Here is a 26,405-nt window from a genome sequence, read left to right on the forward strand (position 1 = left end):
GTGAATATTTCCTGGAAAATCACAAATTTGGCATCAAAGCGGATTTAAGGTGTGCAGAATATCCAGTTACTTTTGAAAAGCTAGATGATTATTTTAAATAAAATGGCTGTGTCTAGAATAAGGCCAATAAGGGTGTCTAGAATAAAGCCGTTAAATGTTTCGTCTGGAAGAAGGCCGAAAAGGGCGTCGTCTGGAAGAAGGACGAATGGGACTTTGTCGTATAGAAGGCTGGTAAGGGCTTCATCTGGCTGGTCGGTAAGGATTCGGCTCGAAAGCCGATAAGGGATTCGTCCAAGAAGGCATTGTCTAGAGGATCGGTAAGGCCTTCTGAAAAAAAGGACGAAAAGGGCTTCGTATATAATACCGGTAGATGATTTGTATAGAAGGGGACCGGTATGGACTTCGTCTAGGAGAAAGCCGGTAAGGGCTTCGACTAGAAGAAGTCCGGTAAGGGCTTCGACTAGAAGAAGGCCGGTAAGGGCTTCGACTAGAAGAAGGCCGATAGGGGCTTCGACTAGAAGAAGGCCGATAAGGGCTTCGCCTTTTTTAAAAAGGCGAGAAGATCCTTGAAAATATATTTTTATAAAATTCATATTTGAAATAATATTTTTATAAAATCCACATTCATTGAAGAATCTTGAAAAAGTATTTTTATAAAATCTACATTTATTGGAGACTCTTGAATAAATATTTTAAAAAATCCACGTTTGTTGAGTACTCTTGAAAAAATATTTTTATAAAATCCACATTCATGGAAGACCCTTGAAAAAGATATTTTTATTAAATCCACATATTTTGAAGACCCCTAAAAAATATTTTTATAAAATCCAATTTTTTTTTGAAAAATCTTGACAAAATATTTTTATAAAATCTACTTTTATTGAAGACCCTTGAAAAAACATTTTTATAAAATTTACCTTTATTGAAGACTCTTGAAAAAAATATTTTTATAAAATTCAAATTTATTGAAGACTCCACAAAAAATATTTTTATAAAATCCACATTTTTGAAGACTCTTAAAAAAATATTTTTGTAAAATCCACTTTTATTGAACACCCTTGAAAAAATATTTTTATAAAATCCGCTTTTATTGAATACTCTTGAAAAAATATTTTTATAAAATCCACTTATATGGAAGACCCTTGAAAAAATATTTCTATAAAATCCGCTTTTATTGAAGACTCTTGAAAAAATATTTTTATAAAATCCACTTATATTGAAGACTCTTGAAAAAATTATTTTTTATAAAATCCCCATTTACCGAAGGCTCTTGAAAAAATATTTTTAAAAAATCCACATTTATTGAAGACTCTTGAAAAAATATGTTTATAAAATCCTTTGACTTTTGAAAAAATGTTTTTATAAAATCCAAATTTTTCTGAAAAACCTTGACAAAATATTTTTATAAAATCCACATTTATTGCAGACTCTTGGTCTTCAATAAAGACTCCCAAAAAATATTTTTATAAAATCCACTTTTGAAAAAATCTTTTTTTTAAATCCACATTTATTGAAGACTCTTCTACCTTTTTTTATAAAATCCGCTTTTATTGAAGACTCCTAAAAAATACTATAAAATCCACATTCATTGAAGACTCTTGAAAAAATTTTTTTATAAAATCCACATTTATTGAAGACTCTTGAAAAAACATTTTTTAAAATCCACTTTTATTGAAGATTCCTAAAAAAAAATATTTTCATAAATCCCACTTTTATTGAAGACTCTTGAAAAAATATTTTTTTAAAATCCATTTTTGAAGACTCCTAAAAAAATATTTTTATATAATCCACATTTATCGAAGACTCCAGAAAAAAATATTTTTATAAAATCCACTTTTATTGAAGACTCCTAAAAATATATTTTTATAAAATCCACATTTATTGAAGACTCTTGAAAAAATAATTTTATAAAATCCCCTTTTGTTGAAGACTCTTGAAAAAATATTTTTATAAAATCCACATTTATTGAAGACTCTTGAAAAAAATATTTTTGTAAAATCCTTTTTTTTAAAAAAATATTTTTTAAAAATCCACTTTCATTGAAAACTCTTGAAAAAATATTTTTATAAAATCCACATTTACTGGAGACTCTTGAAAAAAATGTTTTATAAAATCCACGTTTGTTGAATACTCTTAAAAAATATATTTTTATAAAAAATATTTTTATAAATTCATTGAAAACACTTGAAAAAATATTTTTACCAAATCCACATTTATTAAAGACTCCAGAAAAAAATATTTTTATAAAACCCACATTTATTAAAGACTCCAGAAAAAAATATTTTTATAAAATCCACATTTATTGAAGACTCTTGAAAAATTATTTTTTATAAAATCCCCATTTATTGAAGACTCCTAAAAATATATTTTTATAAAATCCACATTTATTAAAGACTTAAAAAAAATATTTTTTAAAAATCCACTTTCATTGAAGACTCTTGAAAAAATATCTTTATAAAATCCACATTTAATGAATGAAGACCCTTGAAGAAATATTTTCATAAAGTCCACATTTATTGAAGACTCTTGAAAAAATATTTTCATAAAATCCAGTGTTATTAAAAACTCTTAAAAAATATTTTTTTTAAATCCCCTTTCATTGAAGACCCTTGAAAAAAATATTTTTATAAAATCCACATATATTGAAGACCCTTGAAAAAATATTTTTATAAAATCTCTTTTATTGAAGACTCCTAAAAAATATTTTTATAAAATCCACGTTTGTTGAATACTCTTGAAAAAATATTTTTATAAAGTCCACATATATTGAAGACTCCAGGAAAAAATATTTTTATAAAATCCGCTTTTATTGAAGACTCTTGAAAAAATATTTTTTTTTAAATCCCCTTTTATTGAAGACCCTTGAAAATATATTTTTATAAAATCCACATTTATTGCATACTCTTGAAAAAAAATATTTTAAAAAATCGACTTTTATTGAAAACTCTTGCATTTTTTTTTATATAACCACTTATATTGAAGACTTTGGAAAAAATATTTTTATACAAATTATATATTTAGTCCAAATTTTTCTGAAAAACCTTGACAAAATTTTTTTATAAAATCTACTTTTATTGAAGACTCTTGTAAAAATATTTTTATAAAATCCACATTTATTGCAGACTCTTGGAATCCACGTTCCATTAGAAGACCAACTGGTCTTCCATAAGAAGACTACGTGTCTGCCAAGCTATGCAGACCCACTGGCCCTTTATTAGAACACCAACCTGTGTTTCTATATGAATAGGCATCAGTCACATAGAGACATTGAAATCATTCCATGATTCACCTTTCTATGAAGAACCAATCCAATAACATATGTGTTATTGAATGTGAATCACTAGTTTTGTGATGATTGAAATCCACAACTCCAATTTTCAAAAAACAATAACTTTTTGTTGTTTTATTTTTTATTTCGCACCACACACCCATTTCTTTTTCGATTGATTTTGTAACGTCCGCCATAGCGGTACAACAGAAAAATAAATTAAAAGGAAAATAAATTCATCGCTAGCGGTACGTACCCCAAATACTTATTTGCCGAACACTGGAAACCGGCCTTAGCAAAGATATGACACAATGATAAGCAGAAGCAGGTGAGAAAGACGCAGCAGAACATTAAGACCTCCCAACGAGAAAATGTTACTGTAAACTGTCTTTGGAGCTGAATACATGCATTGAGCAATGAATCATCCGATGAATCCGACTATCGATCAAACATTGTAAAGTTACAAATGTAAAGAACTGGTTGAAAATGTGGCCAAGAACCTTGAAGGAAACTCCAACTAGGAATTCAGGATACTTTTATATGAGGACCAAAAACGTGGACCCATAGTGATAATTTACTACAAAAAAAGTTTCGACATCAAAAAAAAAATAAATAAATAAATCCAAAAACTGAAAAAAAATAATTAAATCTGAGTTTACCCTTTATAGGGACGATATCAAAATATGGACCGAGATTTTACAAAACATCCCCTCTTGAACGAGTCTAAAGCTCTCGATAAAATTGCAAAGCCCTATAAAATATTGCGGTCCCTTTGTGTACGGTTAATGATACACAGGGTGAGATGAAAAAACTGCAACCAACTTCAGACTACTGTCATTTCTAAGCCACTCGTCCGACAGCTGTTAAAATTATTCCAGTGACAGCTCATTATATTGTTTACAAGCGTACAGAAGCATTTTGGTGAAAATTTTCAAGAAAAAAAGTTATTCGTGATGGAATTCAAGCGTAATAGTTTGGTTTCTTTATATTTGGCTGGAAAACCACAAGTGACTATCGTTAGAACACTCCAGCATTTAAATGTGAATAAATCTTTTGTGTCTCGTACCATCGCTCGTTACCGTGGTACTGGTAGCGTAGCCCGACGTCAAGGAAGTGGACGGAAGAAAACAGCAACATCACCAGAAATGGTTCGAAAAGTAAAGAAGCGACTTGATCGAAACCCGCGTCGCATTTGCCGGAAAATGGCTAGTGAGCTGAACATATCGCAATATTCCATTCGGCAAATATTGAAAAATGAACTCGGCCATTGAAATTCCAAAAACTGCAAGAACTTACACCGCAACAGAAAGAAAATAAACTCAAAAGAGCTAAAGAGTTGCTTCGCTTGGCCAAAAGTGGTGAACTGCCGAATTTGGTTTTCTCCGATGAGAAACCATTCGTTGTCCAGCAGTTTGTACAATCGCCATAGACCATTCGGCAAATATTGAAAAATAAGCTCGGGGTAAAGCCACTGCAATTCCAAAGAGTGCAAGAACTTACACCGCAACAGAAAGAAAATAGAACCAAAGGAGCTAAAGAGTTGCTTCGCTTGGCCCAAAGTAGTGAACTGCCGAATTTGGTTTTCATCGATAAGAAAACGAATGTCCAGCAGTTTATAAACAAACAAAATTATCGTGTTTACTTGTGCACCTTCGGTTGGCCACCAGAACTCAAGCGCCGGCCATGATGATGGCGTGGGCCGCCATAACAGCCGATGGTCGCTCTTCGCTCGAATTAATCGACCGTGGCATCAGAATAAATGCCGAATATTATCGCGAAAATATTCTGGGGGGGTGTATTAAGGCCTTGGGCACGCAAACATTTTGGCCGCAGACCTTGGACAATCCAACAGGACTCAGATTCCTCGCTTCATTTCCAGTGTACAATGGTCATCAAAATCTCCGGATACCAATCCGTTGGACTATTGTGTCTGGAGTATTTTATACAGCAAGGTTGTCAATAAAAAAATTCCAAAGTGTCGATCACCTCAAACAAGCGCTTCGCCGGAAATGGGCCAAAAAACCGCAGAGCAACATTCGGGCAGCGTGTGACGGTTTCATTGACCGTGGTTACGATCCCGTTTAAAGTCCGAGTTTAAACATTTTTTGAATAAAGATCAAAAAGACTCCTTTAATGGCCCGTGTGAGGGTTAAAATGTTTAAAATGCAGGGATTCCACCAATAAATCTCAATCCAAAAATTTCAAAATGTGTGGAAGAGGTGGGCACTTGTCCCAGGAGTATTTAGGTTACTTTTGCGAGGTAATCTTTATCCTATCATTTTAGCTTAAATTTCAAAATGTACTGGATTCTCCTTGTAATTATTGAAACAAGTAAAAAAACAGTAAGTTCGTCCGGGCCAATCTTTGAATACCCTCCACAATTCGGAACGATATTGGCAATTTTCAAAAAAAATCCTTTAAAAATGCTATTAAAATCTTAAAAATACCGAATGTAGCCATTATATTAGGGTCTATACGACGACGTGGACCTGCATAGGCAACATTTGTCATAGACCATTACAATATTCAACTTGAGTTAAAAAAATAGGTGAATAATGTAGCTAAAATCATCAAAATTCCGAATATAGGATGGTACCCTTATATTGGGGCTGTACGAATACGTGGACCTGCACATACAATTTTCTGTTATAGGCTGTAGTATCCATTACGAACTTCAAACACCAAATATAAAACAATTCTGGTGAATAATGTCGCTAAAATCATCAAAATACCGAAAAAAGGGAGGTATCATTACATGGGGGCTATACGAATACGTGGACCTGCACAGACAGTTTTCTGTCATAGGCTGATATATCCATTACGAACTTCAAACACCAAATTTGAAACAATTCCGGTGAATAATGTCGCTAAAATCATAAAAATACCGAATATCGGGAGGTACCGTTATATGGGGGCTAGACGAAGACGTGGACCTGCACAGACAATTTTCTGTCATAGGCTGTAGTACCCATTACGAACTTCAAATATCAAATTTGAAAGATTTCCCGTGAATACTGTCGCTTAAATCACCAAAATACCGAAAAAGGGAGGACGCTATTATATGGGGTCTATAGCAAAACGCGGACCTACATGACCCATTTTCAGTAACAAAAGTCCTGAAGACATAATATACATTTAAGTAAAATTTTATCAACCTACTTCGTTTCGTTCGGAAGCTAAAGTGATTTCCACAGACGGACAGACGGACAGACGGACGGACATTGCTAAATCGACGTTGAGTTTTATGCTGATCAAGAATATATATACTTTGTGGGGTCTAAAACGTATATTTTGAGGTGTTACAAACGGAGTGACAAACTTAGTATACCCTTCATACATAGTAGTGGAGGGTATGAAAAGATTGAATATTGTTGGACAGTGTAATTTTTTTCGTTGAGTCCTGTAGTTATGCCAACAATTTTTTTTTTCTTTCCCAGTTTTTTTTGTATTTCCCGTGTCATTTGCCAAAGTGCGAAGAGCATATTTTGCTAAAGGATTTATTTGTAATAAAAATCTGTTTTACGACAATGACAACAAAACGCTTGCATAATTAAGAACAAAGAATGATGGCAACCAGTAGAGGAGGCATGGGGGTTCAAATACCTTAGCCATGATTGTAGCCAAGCGAGTTTCGCCATTATGATCACGACGACTACCATAGAATGTAACTTCTAATGATTTCTTTACTCGGCTTCTGCTGCCTTCTCTCCCCTCTACACTCTACTCTCCTGTGCTCTGACTCTGTAAGTCAAAAAAAAAGTAATAAAAAAATAACCATTTGCTATGCGAAAGCTATCTTTAAAATTGTCTTGACATCAAAGCAACTTCAACTCGGCAGATTTATGTCTTATGAAGAAAAGACACAAATGACGCACGAACACACTCACACACACCCAATATTGTTGCACACATTTCTGCGAAAGTTGTAAAATGATGGACTTAAGTGAAACCTAATACCGCCGTCATTATTTTTGCTGAGAAATATCAAAAAAGGAGCCGGTCATAAAATATGAAGATGAGCAATGTTCCGAGGAGTTTTTGGAAATACACACCACCGTCCCAGTGAACCAAATGTCAGACGTTCGACACGTCCCTGCCCAAAGTGGGAAGATTTTTTTCAATATGTCCGAATTTTGCCCATTTGGTAGAGGAGTTTTTATACCCTACACCACATAGTGGTAAGGGTATTATGTCTTTGTGTATTTGTTTGTAATATGGAGAAGAAAACGAGATAGACCCATAGTTACTTTAGGAGGATCTTCATAGAATCACTTTCTGAGTCGATCTATGCATGTCAGCCCATCTGTCCGTCCGTCCATGTATTCTTGTGAACAAAATGCAGGTCGCATTTATGATCCGATTGAGATGCAATTTTCAAACAATAGTTATTTGGCCCAAGCACGAACCCAAAAACCCGAAATTGGTTAGAATCGGTTCAAATTTAGATATAGCTTCCATATATATCTTCAACCGTTTTTGTATTAATTGTGCACCAAATGGCCAATATCAGTCCAAATGATCTGAATTCAGTCTAGAAGCATGTACATCAAGAATTGGAGAAAATCGGTTCAGATATATCGTTTTAAATATATAGCCTCCCTATATATATGTTTCATCCAATTTGGGGTTTTAAGTCCCTCACATGCGTACTATGCATTCCACAAGAATGATATTTGGTACCAGATATCAGATATAGCCCACAAATACCTCTGTAGAATTTTATCGAGATCGGATCAGATTTGGATATAGTTCCTATGTATATATCTTTACCCGACATCAGTTTTTTATGCACCAAATGGCTAATTTCAGCCCAAATGAATTTAATATTGGTAAAATCCGCCTGAGCTCATTCTAGAAACAAGTGCTTCAAATTTGATGAAAATCGGTTCTGATGTAAGCATAGCTCCCATACGTATGTTTCATCCGATTCGGGGTGTTAAGTCCCTCACATGCGTAATATGCACTCCACAACAATGATCTTTGGTACCAGATATCAGATACAGCTCAGAAATAAGTGACTAAAATTTTGTGAAGATTGGTCCAGATTTGGATATAGCTCCCATATATATATTTATCCGATTTCAGGTTTCTGGTGGACCAAATGGCTAATATCAGGCCAAATGGACTGAATTTTTTACTCACGGAATTCATCCTAGAAACAAGTACTTCAAATTTGATGAAATTCGGTTCAGATATAGCTATAGCTCCCATATATATGTTTCATCCGATTGGGGGTTATAAGTCTCTCACAAGCATGATATGAATTCGACAAAAATAAACTTTGGTACCAGATATCAGATACAGCTCAGAAATCAGTGACTAAAATTTTGTGAAGATCGGCTCAGATTTGGATATAGCTCCCATATGGGTCGAATTTTTTGCTCACGGACTTCATCCTAGAAACAAGCACTTCAAATTTGATGAAAATCGGTTCTGATATAGCCATAGCTCACATATATATGTTTCATCCGAGTTGGGGTTTTAAATCCCTCACAAGCGTAATATGCATTCGACAACAAGGATCTTTGGTACCAGATAACAGATATAGCTCAGATATAAGTGTCTAAAATTTTATGAAGATCGGTTCTCCTTTACTCTTGTTTTTCCGTTTTTTTTTTTCTCTTTTTTGTTTTTTGTCACTTTGGGTTCAGGTTTGGATATAGAAGTTGACCGAAATCATATGTGAAATCGGAATCTTCCGATTTTCGGTTCGAACTCGTACCGAGCCCGGACAGTTTGGTTCGCTGGGTATAAGTTTGTATGTGTGAGTGATGGTGAAGTGCTGCAATTTTTGTAATAATGTATGTGGGAAATAAATTCGTCTCGTTTTTTTTTAGGTGGCAAGTTGTATCACCGTAAGCCATTATGAAGTGTGATGAGCATGAATTTGTTTGTACCCTCGAGGAAAGTTATCAGTCATTGTGTAAATAAAGGGATTAAATAATTTTCTCAATTTCAAAATTTCATCAAAATGGATGTTTTTTTTACACCCTCAGCCTAGCCATATGGCTAGGTAGAAGGTATATATCATTTGGTACGGCCAAAACGTATCTCATCGAAATACGGGTCTCTTTAGACCAAATCCGTTTCAGGGCATTTGGAGTCGATCTAGCGATGTCCGTCCGTCCGTTTGTCTGTCTGTCTGTCTGGATGATGTGCACGGTAACTCTCGAAGGGAGTATCCGATTTGGTTCAAACTTGGTACATCGTAATATTATTTTCAAACTTAGATCGAGTTCGGTGATGGACAATATCGGTCCACTCCTTCTGGTACCTCACCCACAAAAATTCGAAAATTTCAAAAAAATATTTTACTACACAGAATGAGAAAGGATAATTCGATTTTGCTTCAATTTTGCGAATTCTAATATTTTCATCAGTGCTAGGTCAGGTGCGAATATGGACAATGTGGGTCCACTCCTTCTGGTACCTCCCCACAAAGGGTCAACATTTTGAATAGCCAAATCATGTTTCACACATCCCATTATTTCTCCTAACACAAGATCTGCTGTGGAGATGGTATATATCGGTCCATTCCCGCTGGAACCTCCCCCACGTCAGATCAAATAAATATATAACCATTAAGCTCGCGAAATGAGTATCCGATTTCTTTTAAAATCGTCACACCCCAATATTTCTATCACCGCAAGATCTGTTGTGAAGATGGTAGATATTGGGCCACTCCTTCTGGTACCTCCGACACAAAAAGTCGAAATTTAAAAAATATATATTTTACTGCACCGAAAGAGAAAGGATAATTCGATTTTGCTTGGCATACCTCAATATTTCTATCACTACTGAGATCTGTTATAAAAATTTCTAGAGATCGGACAATTCCTTCTGGTATCTTCCCCACAAAGGTTCAATGTTTTGAATAACCAAAACGATTGTAAAATCCGAAATAAGCATCCAGTTCTCTTCATATTTCACACATCTCATTATCTCTACTTATACAAGATCTGCTGTGAAGATGGGATATATCGGTCCATACCCTCTGGTACCTTACCCACACATCGTCAAAAATTTGAATACCCATGAAGCTCATAAAACGCGAAATTAACATCCTATTACATTATTTATATCAACACGAGTTCTGTTAAAAATATGGGAAAGATCGGACCATTTCTTCTGGTACTTCCCTCACAAAGGATCTAAATTTTGAATAACCAAAACGATCATGAAATCCAAAATAAGCATTCGGTTCTCTTCATATTTCACACATCTCATTTTTTCTAGTAACACAAGATCTGCTGTGAAGATGGAATATATCGGACCATTCCTTCTAGAACCTCCCCCACAATGGGTCAACATTTCGAAAACCCATGAAGCTCATAATACGCGAAATTAACATCCGATTCCATTCAGACTTGGCACATCTCAATATTTCCATCAATACAAGATCTGTTATAAAGAGGGTAGAGATCGGACCATTTCTTCCGGTACCTCCCCCACATAGGGTCAAATTTTTGAATAGCCAAAACGATTATAAAATCCGAAATAAGCAGCCGGTTCACTTCATTTTTCCCACATCCCATTACACCTGCAATGCTTTTGTGGTACTGTGTTGTGGACGGTATTCGTGTTGATGTTTGGCAACTGGATAAAACTAGTAGTGGACAAATATCGTCATCCGGCACAAAAAAAAACATGACTTCCATAAGCACAACTTTAAACAGATATTTTTCTCTGGCTGTAAGTTGCGGGACATTAAATTTCTTAAGAAATAAAAAAAAACATTTCCCTGCCAACTCTGTAAACGCACAAAAATGCATATGTACACGCAGAAAAATATATGTTAGAAATATGTTTGGATCCAAACATATATTTGTTTGGGACTGGTTGCAAACAAATATATTTTTGGATGCAAACATAATTTGTTTCGGTGCAAACAAATATTTGTTTGCAACATTTTGTAACATAACTCAATTTTATTTGTTAGGTACCAACATATTTTATATGTTAGAACATATTTTTTTATGGGTGCGGAGAGGATTTTTTTCAAAGAGCTAAACAACAGAGCTCTCGATTACTTTTGAATTGGTGTTATAGGTGACTTAAAAGAAGACAGGAGGGTGAGAAGTCTGTTTTTGCGTTGATGATGTGTTGGCTTGGTTGGCCGCACAACAAAGCAGAACCGAAACATTTTTTGCTCTCTTCAAAATATAACTGTAAATAGAAGTTGTATGTATTAAAGGGCTGCAAATGTGACAATTTTCTCTATTTATGTCATGGAGAGAAAACGCTCGTCATGTTGTGCCCTGTTTGATCAAACGCATAACAGTACGTGACATCCAACCAAATGCTCGATGTTTCGTCATGTCGGTCACACTCAAACCCATCGTCATAACATGTAATGACCAATAAAAGGGAATGTTGAATAGTGTGTCATACAAAAATGTTCTATCAAAAAAACAACAACAATTATGAAACAACTGCCAACGAAAAAGACACACGCGTGATGAAGGCAAAGCGCAATCGCTACCTGCTTTTCCGATATGTGAAAGAATAATTTTTTTGTAATAATTTCTTGGCGAATACTAAAATATTAAAGGCACTTCTAATTGGTCCACACAAAATTTTCACATTTCGTGGTTATTGACGAAACAATCTAAAATGTTAATCCTTATAAAAAACAATAATCTCCTGAAAAAATTTCTTATTTTGATTATAATTTCGTAAATGTTTGCCTCCGGTAGTGATGTGTAAATGAGAATGAGTGCTACTGTAATTCACGTAACAACACTATATACCTCCATTGTTCAATTCTGTGCATATTCTGTTATTGAATGATAGTCAAATCTCTGCCCACAAACTTTAACTTTAAAAGAACACTTTATGTAGATAGAAAATAGTAATAATAATATTTACCTCTTTTTTATGACCAACATTTTATGATAATCACCAATAAATTAGGATTGTTCAGTAAATATTTCATTTTTTCTATTCATTTGTTGATGTCTATGCACATTTTGTTATTGAACTCAATTTTATATTTACGCGGTGTTTGTTACTTCAAAATTACAGCGCACACAAAAACACATCCTCACCGTCGAAAGTAACACACACACTCTCTCAATTTAAGCACACGTACACAAATGGCACACAATTTGACGATGACACGGTTCGATGTCATCGTTGACACCCTGCATTTATGGAGAACACCATGCAAATATTCGAGTCAGCCATGCCACGATCGAACCTTAGACAATGGCACACATGAATCAAAATTGGGGATGTTGTTGGTTGTCATTGCCTATCAAATACATAGCGCATGATTGAGTAGACAAAGTCAGTGTGTCGAAAAAAGCATAATTCATACAATTCGTCTTGTGCAGGCCTTTAGTATGTATGCATGAACATTAGTAAGAAGTAACGTCTCAGCAACAACTAGAAAATACACACCGCACAACAACAACAACGAAAAAACTTTTTGCATGTTTTTTCGTTGCTGTTGTGCGGTGTGAATTTTCTAGTTGTTGCTGAGACGTTACTTCTTACTAATGTTCATGCATACATACATACATGCGTTTTTCGCATTAACACCGACATATATACAGAGGAGTCAATTTTTTTGTGTGTTGTTGTTGTAACGTTTTCTTTCTCAAGTAGGCATTTTTTGGTGCATGGACAATAGAAAAGAAATAAACGTCTCAGCAACAGTTTCCATCCCTCTTGCCGCGCACACACCACACATAGTTACAGCAGCGATCGGCAGTGTTTGCTCGGTGAGAGCAAAAGAGCGTAACATTGGCGCGTGTCTCAAGTTGAGATGGGATGGAAACTGTTGCTGAGACGTTTATTTCTTTTCTATTGTCCATGCACCAAAAAATGCCAACAACAACACACAAAGAGCTGTTTGGATGTTTTTTTGTTGCTGAGACGTTGCTTCTTACTAATGTTCATGCATACATACATACATGCGTTTTTCGCATACACACCGATTTGCTTGATGAGAACAAAAGAGCGTAACATTTGCGCGTGTCTCATGTTGGCATTCTGGTTGTGTTCTTTTTTTATTCTTTTTATTTGTTTTGTGCCTTCGCGTCGTGTCACAAGTGTTGTAATAAATGTTGATACCAACTGTTTTGGGGGAAGACAAATTATTTGTCGAAGCGCCGGAGCCTTTAAATCTACAAAGCTTTATAAAAGCAGCCAAATTAGAGTTAAAAATTGATGCCTCAAGAAAAATAACAGCCTTAGTGTTTGGTGCAACCATTAAAGAAGACCAGTTTGAAAAAGTAATTCATCAATATATGTCAACACCTACTTTTCATATTGAGTTGCAATTTGGAGGTAAGTACACTGGATTTACAGCCTGTTTCTTTATGTCGGAACAAAAAAAATTTCGTTTCAAAATAAAGAAACCGGCTGTTAATATTTTTTTCTTTTTTTAAATAATATATTTCTTTTTTTAAATAATATATTTAATTTTCATTTAGACTCCGTTCGATCAGTGGCATCAGCATCGACAGTTAGTGGCACTCTATCGGAGTGTGAATCCGTAGGTGGTTTTGGGGATCTTACCCCAAAAACAAATGTTATTTCAACTTTAAAGACTGACATAGAGTCCATCAAGTCAATTCCGGCTGTCAACAAAATATGGAGAATTTTTATTGCCGAAAAACGCCTGCAAAATAAAGATAGGGTGAATATTTCGAAGGCCCTTATTGACGAATGTCTAAAAGAAGACGCTAACAGATTGTAAGTATTTTACTTTATTGAAAAAATAGTGATTGTAATAAAAGGAAAAATAATAAATTAATAAATAAAAATAATAACAAATATTAAGAATAATATTAATAATAATAAATTAAAAAATTAATATAAAATAAAAGTTTTATGAAAACTGGCACGATATAAATTATAAACTTATTAACAAATGTTTATTTTATTTTATCAATAACAACAATATATTATTTATAAAAATTAAAACATAATAAATTAATATTAGAAACATAAGAATAATTTTAAGCATAATAAAAATTGTAATAATTAAAATAATAAAATAATATCAGTAATAAAAAATTGTTAAAAATAATAATATTAAAATAAAAATTCTAATTATAAAGATATTAAAGAAAATAAAAAACTATGTTTCAGTATAAATTATTTATTTTCTTTAATATTTTTATAATTAGAATTTTTATTTTAATATTATTATTTTTAACAATTTTTTATTACTGATATTAATATTATATTAATTATTACAATTTTTATTATGCTTAAAATTATTCTTATGTTTCTAATATTAATTTATTATGTTTTAATTTTTATAAATAATATATTGTTGTTATTGATAAAATAAAAATGTGTTAATAATTTAATATTAATTATTAATATCAATATTTTTATTGATTTTAATTAGTTTTATTATTATTTTTTTTAGTATTTGCAAAAGTTTTATATTTTTTTGCTTTTATTATTTTTTAATACTTCAATAATTATTGTTATTTATTTATTAAAAAAAATATCTTTCAGACTTAAACGTGAAGATTTTGAAGTTCTGAAGTTATATTGTATATTATAATATGTATGAATTTCTTTTATGTTAAATAAAATGTGAATATCAAAAATTGATTTTTAAACTAGTTTGCATTATGGTTGAATTATATCTGCAGTAAGTATACAAATGGACCCAATCATAAATTTATGTTTGCACCCCAATATATATTATGTTTGGACCCAAACATAAATTATATCTAGGTCCAAACACAACTTATGTTTGGACCCAAACATAAGTTCGTTTCCAGTCAAACATACATTATGTTTGGATCTAAACATAAATTATGTTTGCACCCAAACATAAATTATGTTTGCACCCGAACAAAAAATATGTTTGGACCCAAACATTAATTATGTTTGGACCCAAACATTAATTATGTTTGGACCCAAACATTAATTATGTTTGGACCCAAACATTAATTATGTTTGGACCCAAACATAATTTGTTTGCAGCACCCAAACATATGTTATGTTTGGGAATGTTTGCAAACATATATTTGTTTGCTGCAAAATATGTTTGGGACATATGTTAGAGAGGCTTATATTTTTTTGCGTGTATAAGTAGATGTGCTTTTAACACTTTGTGTGTGGTTTGTGATTTGATGGGTTCTTGCCACTTCTTAAGAGTCTAGTCATCATCATTCGCATCTCATCCTTTGCTGCCGATCGAATTCATCTTCAGTTGCTTCTGTTGTTTTCGCTTGCACTTAAGTAGCAAGAAACAAGTTGCAGTATCAGTTAGCGAGAAGCATGCAAAAAAACGCCAACACGTCGTACCAACCAGCCAGGCAATCATTGAGTGAATGAAGTTATTACCTTCTGATGCGGAACAAAGACGAAGGAGTTGGCAGGAACTGTGTTGAAATCCGATTCCATCCAGTGTTTGCTCAATAATCATCATTTACAATTAAGCAGCTTATAAAAAAGTAAAGGAATAGCTCACATCATAAAATGAATACTGCTTGGGTCGAACAGAAGACTGGGGGGAATGGAAGACCAGGGGGGAGAGAATGGGGTCAGTAACGAAATGATAAAAAAGAAAATGTGTTTTGTTAATTTGATTTAGTGTTAATGGCAAATTATTTCAACAAGTTTGAAATTGTTCTGAAGCAAAATTCCAAGAAGTTTTGTGATTCTAGTTTCTTCCACATAGAGGGAGAGAGGGGGGCAATTACTTTGTACGGAGTCCATAATGAATTGGTAAGAGAATTTGCCAGTTAGGACTTCCGACCTGTAAGGACTTCTTAAAGAAGGCCGGTAAGGACGTAATAAAAAGGTCGGTTAGGACTTCTTAAAAAAGGACGGCAAGGACTTATTTTAAGAAGGACGGCAAGAACATCTTAATGGAGGCAGGCAAGGACTTCGTAAAGTAGGCCGGTTAGGACTTCTTATAGACGGCCGGTTAGGACTTCTTATAGAAGGCCGGTTAGGACTTTTTAAAGAAGGTCGATGAGGACCTCTTAAAGAAGGCTGTAGAATACTTTTTAAAGAAGGCCGGTAAGGACTTCCTAAAAAAGGCCGGTAAGATATTCTTAAATAAGGCCGTTAAGGACTTCTTAATAGAAGGTATGTAGGGTCTTCTTAATGGAAGTTCGGTAAGGAAGGTCGTAGAGGACTTTTTAAAGAACCCAGATTAGGACTTCTTAAAGAAGGCCGTTGAGGACTTTTTAAGGAAGACCATGGAGGACTTCTTAAATAAGGCCGGAAAGGACTTCTTAAATAAGGCCGCTTAGGACTTCAGTAAGAACTTATTAAAGAAGGCCAGTAAGGACTTCTTAAAGAAGGCCGGTAAGGACTACTTGAGGAAAGCCAGTAAGGACTTCTTAAGGAAGGCCGGTAAGGACTTCTTCAAGAAGGCCGGTAAGGACTTCTTCAGGAAGGCCGGTTAGGACTTCTTCAAGAAGGCCGGTTAGGACTTCTTAAAGAAGACCAGTTAGGACTTCTTCAAGAAGGCCGGTTAGGACTTCTTATAGAATGCCGGTAAGGACTTCTTAAAGAAGGCCGGTTAGGATTCCTTAAAGATGGCCGGTTAGGACTTCTCAAAAGAAGACGGTAAGGAAGGACTTCTTAAAAAAGACCGGTAAGACCTTATCAAAGAAGACCGGTAAGGACTTCTTAAATAAGGCCGCTTAGGACTTCAGTAAGGACTTATTAAAGGCCAGTAAGGACTTAAAGAAGGCCGGTAAGGACTACTTGAGGAAAGCCAGTAAGGACTTCTTAAGGAAGGCCGGTAAGGACTTCCTAAAGTAGGCCGGTAAAGACTTCTTAAAGGAGGCCGGTAAGGACTTCTTAAGAAAGGCCAGTAAGGACTTCAAGAAGGCCGGTTGAGACTTCCTAAAGAAGGCCGGTTGAGACTTCTTAAAGAAGGCCGGTTGAGACTTCTTAAAGAAGGCCGGTTGAGACTTCTTAAAGAAGGCCGGTTGAGACTTCTTAAAGAAGGCCGGTTGAGACTTCTTAAAGAAAGCCGGTTGAGACTTCTTAAGAAGGCCGGCTTGGACTTTTTAAAGCCCGTTGAGAACATCTTACAGAGAGCCGTTGAGAACTTCTTGAACAAGGCCGTTGAGGACTTCTGAAAGAAGGCCGGCTAGGACTTCTAAAAGAAGGACGGTTGGGTCTTCTTAAAGAAGGACGGTTAGGTCTTCTTAAAGAAGGTCGGTTAGGACCTTTTAAAGAAGGCCGGTTAGAACCTTTTAAAGAATGCCGGTTAGGACATCTTAAAGAATACTGATTAGGACTTCTTAAAAAAGGCTGGTTAGCACTTCTTCAAGTAAGTCGGTGAGGGCTTCTTACAGGGGGCCATTAAGGTGTTCTTACAGAAGGCCGGTTAGGACGAAGTTAGCATCCGATTCTATTCAAATTTCACACATCCCAATGCCTTTATTAACACAAGATCTGGTGTGAAGATGGGTTATATCGGTTTCAATTCGAATATAGAAGCGATCGGACCATTCCTTCTGAGCTCCTTAAAGAAAGTCGGTTAAGACTTCTTCAAGAAGGCCGGTTAGAACTTATCCAAGAAAGCCGGTTAAAGTCGGCAAAAGAAGGTGTTCGTCTAGAAAAAAGGCCGAGAGTAAAATGTCCTGCAAGGCTGTTGGAGGTCCTTAAGTCTTCTTATATATTTTTGGAAGGAGAGATGGTGGATTGTTTCAATATTTTTGGGAGCATTGAAAAGTCCGATGGAGCTATTTGTAGAAGACCGTTAAGAGCCTGGTTTAGAAGATGTGTAAAATACGGGTTTTTTTTATAAGAGGCAGATATGTCTTTTTCGGTTCTCCCTTTCTATCCTTACATTCATATTTATAAAATTGCAATGTCTGGACATGCATACATATCCTTTTCTTTGCAAGGATATATTTCTAATTTCCAGTTAATTGAACAGAAAACAGGATAATTGTGAAGGAATAAAAGCAACCACAAGCATGACAGCCACAGACAACGATAACGAAATCGACAACAGCAACAACAACAAAAACAATACAGTCGCAACATGATGTCAAAACATCTGTAACTGATTAAAAGAACATTAATCAAAATCTTTATGAGATGAACAGGCGAAGGAGACGGAGGACAGAGTATAAAATAGTCGACATGGCTGGATGAGGACAATGATGGCTGTAACAAAGACTCCGCCACACAACAACGTTGCCTGACAGACAGAAGCCAACTAAAAAGACAGAGAGAGAGAGAGAGAGAGGGGGGGGGGGAAGGGAGAGAGACAATAGAAACCACACACAAAACTGTGATGATGATGTAACAACAGCTGTAAATCCAATTATCGAGATAATGCAACGACGACGAGAAGATGGCGAGGCAAAATTATGCTGCAACTCCTCAGCTCAGCTCAGTTTTTGGAGCCTGCTGGCAGCAAGGACAAAAATTCCAAAGTCTATGACACGCGAATGGAGTACGAGTCGAGCAAATACCTTTGACGGGTTTTAAGGAACTATTAAACGACATATTAAGGCAATTATGTTGAACAAGGAGGAAGGCGACAATTCAGGCTGATAGAGGTTCTTCTGGGATGCAGGGAACATATGTATGTGGTTTCCCATTAAGGATGTCATTTTTAAAGGCGGTCAAACAGCTGTTTGTGTATTTCGAAAAGTAAAGGTATTTTGTATTCTCAACTTGACATGTCTCCATTCGAGTTCCGTTCTATCGTTCTAAAAGTAAAGAAGCAACTTGAAACCCGCGTCGCAGGGGTCGAAAAATGGCTCGTGAGCTGAACATATCGCAGTATTCCATTCGGCAAATATTGAAAAATGAGCTCGGTGTAAAGCCATTGAAATTCCAAAATGGGCAAGAACTCACACCGCAACGGAAAAAAATAGACTCAAAAGAGCTAAAGAGTTGCTTCGCTTGGCCGAAAGTGGTGAACTGCCGAATCTGGTTTTTTCCGATGTGAAAACATTCGATGTCTCAAAATGTGCACCTTCGGTTGGCCACTAGAACTCAAGCGCCGGCCATGGTGATGGTGTGGGCCGCCATAACAGCCGATGATCGATCTCCGCTCGTATTAATCCACCGTGGCATCAGAATAAATCCTGAATATTATCGCGAAAATATTCTGGAGGATGTATTAAAGCCTTGGGCACGCACACATTTTGGCCGCAGACCTTGGACATTTCAACAGGACTCAGCACGCGCCACACAAGAATGGTTACAAAATGAGGTTCATCGCTTCATTTCCAGCACACAATGGTCACCGAAATCCCCGGATACCAATCCATTGGGATATTGTGTCTGGAGTATTTTGGAAAGCAGGGTTGGCACTACAAAATACCAAAGTGTCGATCACCTCATGCCGGGAATGGGCCAAAATACCGCAGAGCAACCTTCGGGCAACGTTTGACGTTTCATTGGCCGTTTGAAGGCCATAATTCGTGCCAAAGGTGACAAATGCAGTTTTTTTTATCTCACCCTGCATCTGTGAACCTCTTCTCTCTTACCGAAAATCGGGAGTTACCGGCAATTTGGGGCTATGGCAATTAGTGGCCGGGGGCTATGGCAGTTAGTGGCCGTTTAACGAATATTTATTGCAGAGAGAAAACAGACCTTCCTAGAACCCCAATTGTCAAGTTTCAGCTAATTTTGTTGGAAACTGTGTCTGAAACCTTCAAAATACCGAAAATCGGGAGTTATCGTTATATGGAGACTATACCAATTAGGGAACATGTAGTGAATGTTTTTCCAGGGACAGAACCGACCTACCGAGAACCCCAATTGTGAAGTTTCAGCTGAATTGTTTGAAAATTATGGCAGAAATCTTTAAAATACCGAAAATCTGCAGGTACTCTTTTATGGGGGGCTATACCAATTAGTGGACCCGAAACGAACATTGTTTGCAAGAAGATTGCAGACCTACCGAGAACATCAATTGCCAAGTTTTATCTAATTGGATACGATGTTGTGGCAGAAACCTACAAAATACCGAAAATCTGAAGGTACCATTATATGGAGGCAATAGCAATTTGTGGACCTGTAGCGAATATTTTTGGTAAGGAGAGAACTGATCTACCAAGAACCCCAATTGGCAAGCTAATTTGATGTCTGAAACCTTCCAAATAGCGAACATCTGGAGGTACCCTTATATGGAGGCAATAGCAATTTGTGGACCTGTAGCGAATATTTTTGGGAAGGAGAGAACTGACCTAGAAGCCCAATTATCAAGTTTAATCTAATTTGGTTGGAAATTGTGTCAGAAACCTGTAAAATACTGAAAATCGGAAGATATCGTTATATGAGGGTATACCTCAATGTGGACCCATATAGCCCATTTTCAATACCAACTAGCTTGCATATAATATAAACCTTTGGGCCAAATTTCAAAGCTCTTAAATAATACTATCTTAAGCTCTAACATATACTTTTTGGGGTCTCCGAGGTCATTGCAAAAGGAATTACAGTTTACAAACCCCTTAAAAGCAGAAAAGAGGTGTCTTGTGGACACACAAAATAAAAATAAATTCAAAGAGTCATAAAAAACATTCGGATAATCCCAAAAAATGATTGACCCAAGGAATATCCCACCCAATTTCATTGCAAACATTCGCATTTATTATCCCAGCAGCTGTTCTAGCGCAAACGCACGCATAAGGAAATGCCTAATCCGCACCCTTAATGTGTGGAATTTCACACCCTCATTAGAGAAAGCTGGAAAGATTCCAAATTTACAAAAAAAATCCCTTTTTGGAATCCAACTGAAGTGATTTGTTGGATGTCACCAAATGCTGCGCGGCTTTGAGAAAAAGTGGAACAATAATAAATCATCCACTTGCCTTCCACACGAGCGGGTCTTTCTTTCTTTCCTCCATATTTCCCTTTCAGCCAGCCAAACGATCCATGTTGGCTGAGGGAGAAAGACCCAAATTTGATTGCCTGATTAGGGTTGAAATGGCAAATGAATGAATTGTGCCAGGGAGTGCGTGAATATTTTCAAATGAAATCAATCAAATGCTCTGATGCGGATTTCTTTTTTTGCTTCTTTGGTTCAATGAACTCCCGTGCCGTTTTGGAACAAAATATTTGAAAGGAGTTCTTTCATGCATTTCTGTTTTGGGACATGCTCAACTGATGCCAGTGAATAGGACATTAGAATTGTGGTCTTAAATGAGCAATGGAATAGGAGGAGGAGGAGCGAGGGGATAAGAAGGGCAGAAATGGTGGACAAGAAGCATCCCGAAATTATTTCTACAGTATAATTCATAAAAAAGTTCTAAAAATCCATAGCATAAGACCTCATTAAGACGTCATGGAAAACTTAAAGGACTTCGCCCCAACCTTGTATTTAAGGCTCAATTAGATGTGCCATAACCGTAACCATATAAAACAGCTGTTCAAACCAATCTTAAGAGGTATTGATTATTTTTGACATACCACAATGTTATAGCCGTAGCCGGTATCGTAGATGCCAATAGAATTTTGATTTTCTGCCGTAAGTTATGGATATGGCTACGGCGAAGAGGACGTGCCATAACCGTAACCATACAAAATAGCGGTTCAAACCAATCTTACGGGTTAAAAAATAATTGATTGTTTCTGACATAGCATATTGCCGTAGCCGTAGCCGTAGATACCAGTACCAATGTTATGGATATGGCTACGGCAAAGAGGACGTGCCATAACCGTAACCATACAAAACAGCTGTTCAAACCAATCATATGGGATATAATTTAATTGATTAGTTATTGACATACCATAATGCCATAGCCGTAGCCGTTACCGTAAATTCCAATGGAATTTTGGTTTTCTGCCGTAACCGCAACCAAACAACGACATTTTTATTTCTTTGCCATTTTTCTATGTATGTGAGCGGTTAATGTTATGGATATGGCTACGGCGAATATGACGTGCCATAACCGTAACCATATAAAACAGTTGTTCAAACCAATCTTATGGGGTAAAATGTAATTGATTACTTTTGACATTCCATAATGTCATAGCCGTTACCGTTGATTTCAATATGAATGTTATGGATATGGTTATGGCGAAGATGACGAGCCATAACCGTAACCATATAAAACAGAATATGGCTACGGCGAAGATGTATTTCACTTCGAACTGACCCTTTGGAAGCTCGTTCCTTGGAGTCTTCTTACTCACACACATACAGGGTAAGATGAAAAAAGTGTAACCAACTTCAGACTGCTGTCATTTCTAAGCCACTTGTCCGACAGCTGTTAAAATTATTCCAGTGACAGCTCATTATATTGTTTACAAGCGTACATAAGCATTTTGGTGAGAATTTTGCAGAAAAAATGTTATTTGTGATGGAATTCAAGCGTGATAGTGTAATTTCTTTATATTTGACTGGAGAACCACAAGTGGCTATCGTTAGGGCACTCCAGCATTTAAATGTGAGCAAATCTTTTGTGTCTCGTACCATCGCTCGTTGCCGTGATACCGGTAGCGTAGCCCGACGTCAAGGAAGTGGACGAAAGAAAACAGCAACATCAGCAGAAAAGGCTCGAAAAGTTTAGAAGCCACTTTATCGAAACCCGCGTCGCAGTGGCCGAAAAATGGCTCAAGAGCTCAACATATCGCAACATTTCATTCGGCAAATATTGAAAAATGAACTCGGGGTAAAGCCATTGAAATTACAAAAAGTGCAAAAACTTACACCACAACAGAAAGAAAATAGACCCAAAAGGGCTAAAGAGTTGCATCGCTTGGCCGAACTGCGGAAGTTGATTTTCTCCGATGAGAAAACATTCGTTGTCCAGCAGTTTGTAAACAAACAAAATGATCGTGTTTACTTGCCAAAGAGGTCAGCGGAAAATGTGCACCCTCGGTTGACCACCAAAACTCAAGCGCCGGCTATGGTGATGGTGTGGGCCGCCATAACAGCCGATGGTCGCTCTCCGCTCGTATTAATCGACCGTGGCATCCGAATAAATGCCAAATATTATGGCGAAAATATTCTGGAGGGTGTATTAAAGCCTTGGGCACGCAAATAGCACCATCCCACTCAGCACGCGCCACCCAAGAATGGTTACAAAATGAGGTTCCTCGCTTCATTTCCAGGGCACAATGGCCACCAAAATCTCCGGATACCAATCCATTGGGGTATTATGTCTGGAGTATTTTGGAAAGCAAGGTTGGCATCTGTAAACCTCTTCTCTAATACCAAAAATTGGGAGTTACCGGCAATTTGGGGCTATGGCAATTAGTGGCCGGAGGCCTATGGGGGCTATGGCAGTTAGTGGCCGTTATATATTTTTGCAGAGAGAAAACAGACCTTCCAAGAACCCCAATTATCAAGTTTCAGCTAATTTTGTTGGAAGTTGTGTCTGAAACCTTCATAATACTGAAATCGGGAGTTATCGTTATATGGAGACTACACCAATTAACCCCAAATGTGAAGTTTCAGCTGAATTAGTTGAAAGTTATGGCAGAAGTCTTTAAAATACCGAAAATCTGGAGGTACCTTATATGGGGGCTATACCGATTATTGGACTTGAATCGTTAAGTCCAACGTTAAATTGAACTTGAATTGTTAGGTTTCAGTTGATTTGGTGAGAAAATTTATCAGAAGCCACGCCACCCATGAATGGTTACAAAATGAGGTTCCTCGCTTCATTTCCAACGCTCAAATGCCACCAAAATCTCCGGATACCAATCCGTTGGACTATTTTGTCTGGAGTATTTTGTAAAGCAAGGTTGGTACTAAAAATACCAAATTGTCGATCACGTCAAGCAAGCGCTTAGCTGGGAATGGGCCAAAATACCGCAGAGAAACATTCGAGCAACGTGTGACGGTTTCATTGGCCGTTTGAAGGCCATAATTCGTGCCAAAGATGACCAATTCGAACAAATCTAAACTTATTCTAAAATTTGATGCTATTTCCGACATTTTTTGCTTGCATTCAATAAAATGAAAAAAAAATGTAAAAATTATGGCGTTGCAGTTTTTTTATCTCACCCTGTATAAAACCTACAAAGTCCCCTAGTTAAATATCCCTCCTCTAATAACTCCACACACATGATGATATAATCCTCTTCAAAGCCAGGTCACTATGTCTGAATGCATTCCAATGCATGTGGCTGTCCATATCCATTTATTTTATTTTATTTCTCCAGACAAATTACAAATCTCCAAAGCCATAAATAACTCCAGACTGGGATAAAAACAAACAAAAAAAACCTTATTTTATTGTTCCTGATGGTACTCCCAATTGTTTTGTTGTTTCTCTTCACTTTTCCATGGCAGAACAATAGCCACCAGGCTGCACAACAACAGTCCTCTAAATGGAATTGAAAACAATAAAAGGAAATAAATATAGGCGTCGTTGAGGGCCTACATCCACCACACACACACATATGGGCACACAAGGGCCTCTACTCTCTCTCCCCAATGGGAGGGTCTATTGTACACCCTCCAACAGTTCCGGAAGACATGCCACAGTTGTACATGGAACGGGATGATGGGAATCCAAACAAACATCCATTCATCTCCTCCACCAAACGAAGTAGGCAACAACTCCATTCGCTGGCTGAATATCATCGAATCAAAGGGATATTCCAGGGAATCAGGAAACCACAGTCACAGCGACACAAAACAACAGTGAGAAAATGTCAGGATATGGAAAATAGACGAAACAATAGTAATTGAAGCAAAATAGGGAGAGGGTAGGAGGAGTAGGTAGATGTTGGAGAATCACTGGTAACCGGAAGAGATCAATATATGTGATAGCAGAGAATTTCAAGAGACGTAAAGGATTCAAATATGGCAAATGGAAAAAATCGGAATATTTAAAAAATGTTAGATTTTTTGGGAATTTAACGGAATAGAGGCATTAAATGACTTACGGCCCTAAGGCACAGCATAAGCAAGACCTTGAAGGAGACCGTAGGAAAGGGCTTCTAATAGAAGCCCTTCTTCGTATAGAAGAAGAAGAAGGTCGTCGAAGGGCTTCTTCTTCGTATAGAAGAAAAAGAAGGTCGTCGAAGGGCTTCTTTTTCGCATAGAAGAAGAAGAAGGCCTCTTTGGGCTTCTTCTTCGTATAGAAGAAGAAGAAGGCCTCTTTGGGCTTCTTCTTCGTATAGAAGAAGAAGAAGGCCTCTTTGGGCTTCTTCTTCGTATAGAAGAAGAAGAAGGCCTCTTTGGGCTTCTTCTTCGTATAGAAGAAGAAGAAGGCCTCTTTGGGCTTCTTCTTCGTATAGAAGAAGAAGAAGGCCTCTTTGGGCTTCTTCTTCGTATAGAAGAAGAAGAAGGCCTCTTTGGGCTTCTTCTTCGTATAGAAGAAGAAGAAGAAGAAGGCCTCTTTGGGCTTCTTCTTCGTATAGAAGAAGAAGAAGGCCTCTTTGGGCTTCTTCTTCGTATAGAAGAAGAAGAAGGCCTCTTTGGGCTTCTTCTTCGTATAGAAGAAGAAGAAGGCCTCTTTGGGCTTCTTCTTCGTATAGAAGAAGAAGAAGGCCTCTTTGGGCTTCTTCTTCGTATAGAAGAAGAAGAAGGCCTCTTTGGGCTTCTTCTTCGTATAGAAGAAGAAGAAGGCCTCTTTGGGCTTCTTCTTCGTATAGAAGAAGAAGAAGGCCTCTTAGGGCTTCTTCTTCGTATAGAAGAAGAAGAAGGCCTCTTTGGGCTCCTTCTTCGTATAGAAGAAGAAGGCAGGTGAAGGGCTCCTTCTTCGTATAGAAGAAGAAGGCAGGTGAAGGGCTCCTTCTTCGTATAGAAGAAGAAGGCAGGTGAAGGGCTCCTTCTTCGTATAGAAGAAGAAGGCAGGTGAAGGGCTCCTTCTTCGTATAGAAGAAGAAGGCAGGTGAAGGGCTCCTTCTTCGTATAGAAGAAGAAGGCAGGTGAAGGGCTCCTTCTTCGTATAGAAGAAGAAGGCAGGTGAAGGGCTCCTTCTTCGTATAGAAGAAGAAGGCAGGGGAAGGGCTCCTTCTTCGTATAGAAGAAGAAGGCAGGTGAAGGGCTCCTTCTTCGTATAGAAGAAGAAGGCAGGTGAAGGGCTCCTTCTTCGTATAGAAGAAGAAGGCAGGTGAAGGGCTCCTTCTTCGTATAGAAGAAGAAGGCAGGTGAAGGGCTCCTTCTTCGTATAGAAGAAGAAGGCAGGTGAAGGGCTCCTTCTTCGTATAGAAGAAGAAGAAGAAGAAGAAGACAAGTGAAGGGCTTCTTCTTCGTATAGAAGAAGAA

General features: G+C 36.7%; 2 protein-coding genes across 2 annotated transcripts in view; one reads left to right on the forward strand and one right to left on the reverse strand.

The window, feature by feature from the left end:
• LOC101894472 (tyrosine-protein kinase Btk29A) overlaps positions 1 to 26,405 on the reverse strand; it is a 347,714-nt gene that overhangs the window by 293,759 nt on the left and 27,550 nt on the right. The gene's annotated exons all lie outside the window — the stretch shown is intronic.
• LOC131803440 (uncharacterized) lies at positions 13,097 to 13,988 on the forward strand. Its single transcript, XM_059124751.1, has 2 exons — positions 13,097 to 13,561; positions 13,708 to 13,988. Exons 1-2 carry the CDS (start codon positions 13,336 to 13,338, stop codon positions 13,971 to 13,973), a joined length of 492 nt encoding a protein of 163 aa, XP_058980734.1. The 5' UTR covers positions 13,097 to 13,335; the 3' UTR covers positions 13,974 to 13,988.

The sequence above is a fragment of the Musca domestica genome, unplaced genomic scaffold, assembly GCF_030504385.1.
Source record: "Musca domestica strain aabys unplaced genomic scaffold, Musca_domestica.polishedcontigs.V.1.1 3, whole genome shotgun sequence".
Taxonomy (NCBI): Eukaryota; Metazoa; Arthropoda; class Insecta; order Diptera; family Muscidae; genus Musca; species Musca domestica.

What these genes read in the sequence shown, in the direction of transcription:
- LOC131803440 (XM_059124751.1), top strand. Translation starts at nt 13,336, where the DNA reads ATGTTGATACCAACTGTTTTGGGGGAAGACAAATTATTTGTCGAAGCG. An exon ending in TATTGAGTTGCAATTTGGAG is followed by an intron (nt 13,562 to 13,707) that starts GTAAGTACACTG and finishes ATTTTCATTTAG; the next exon opens with ACTCCGTTCGATCAGTGGCA.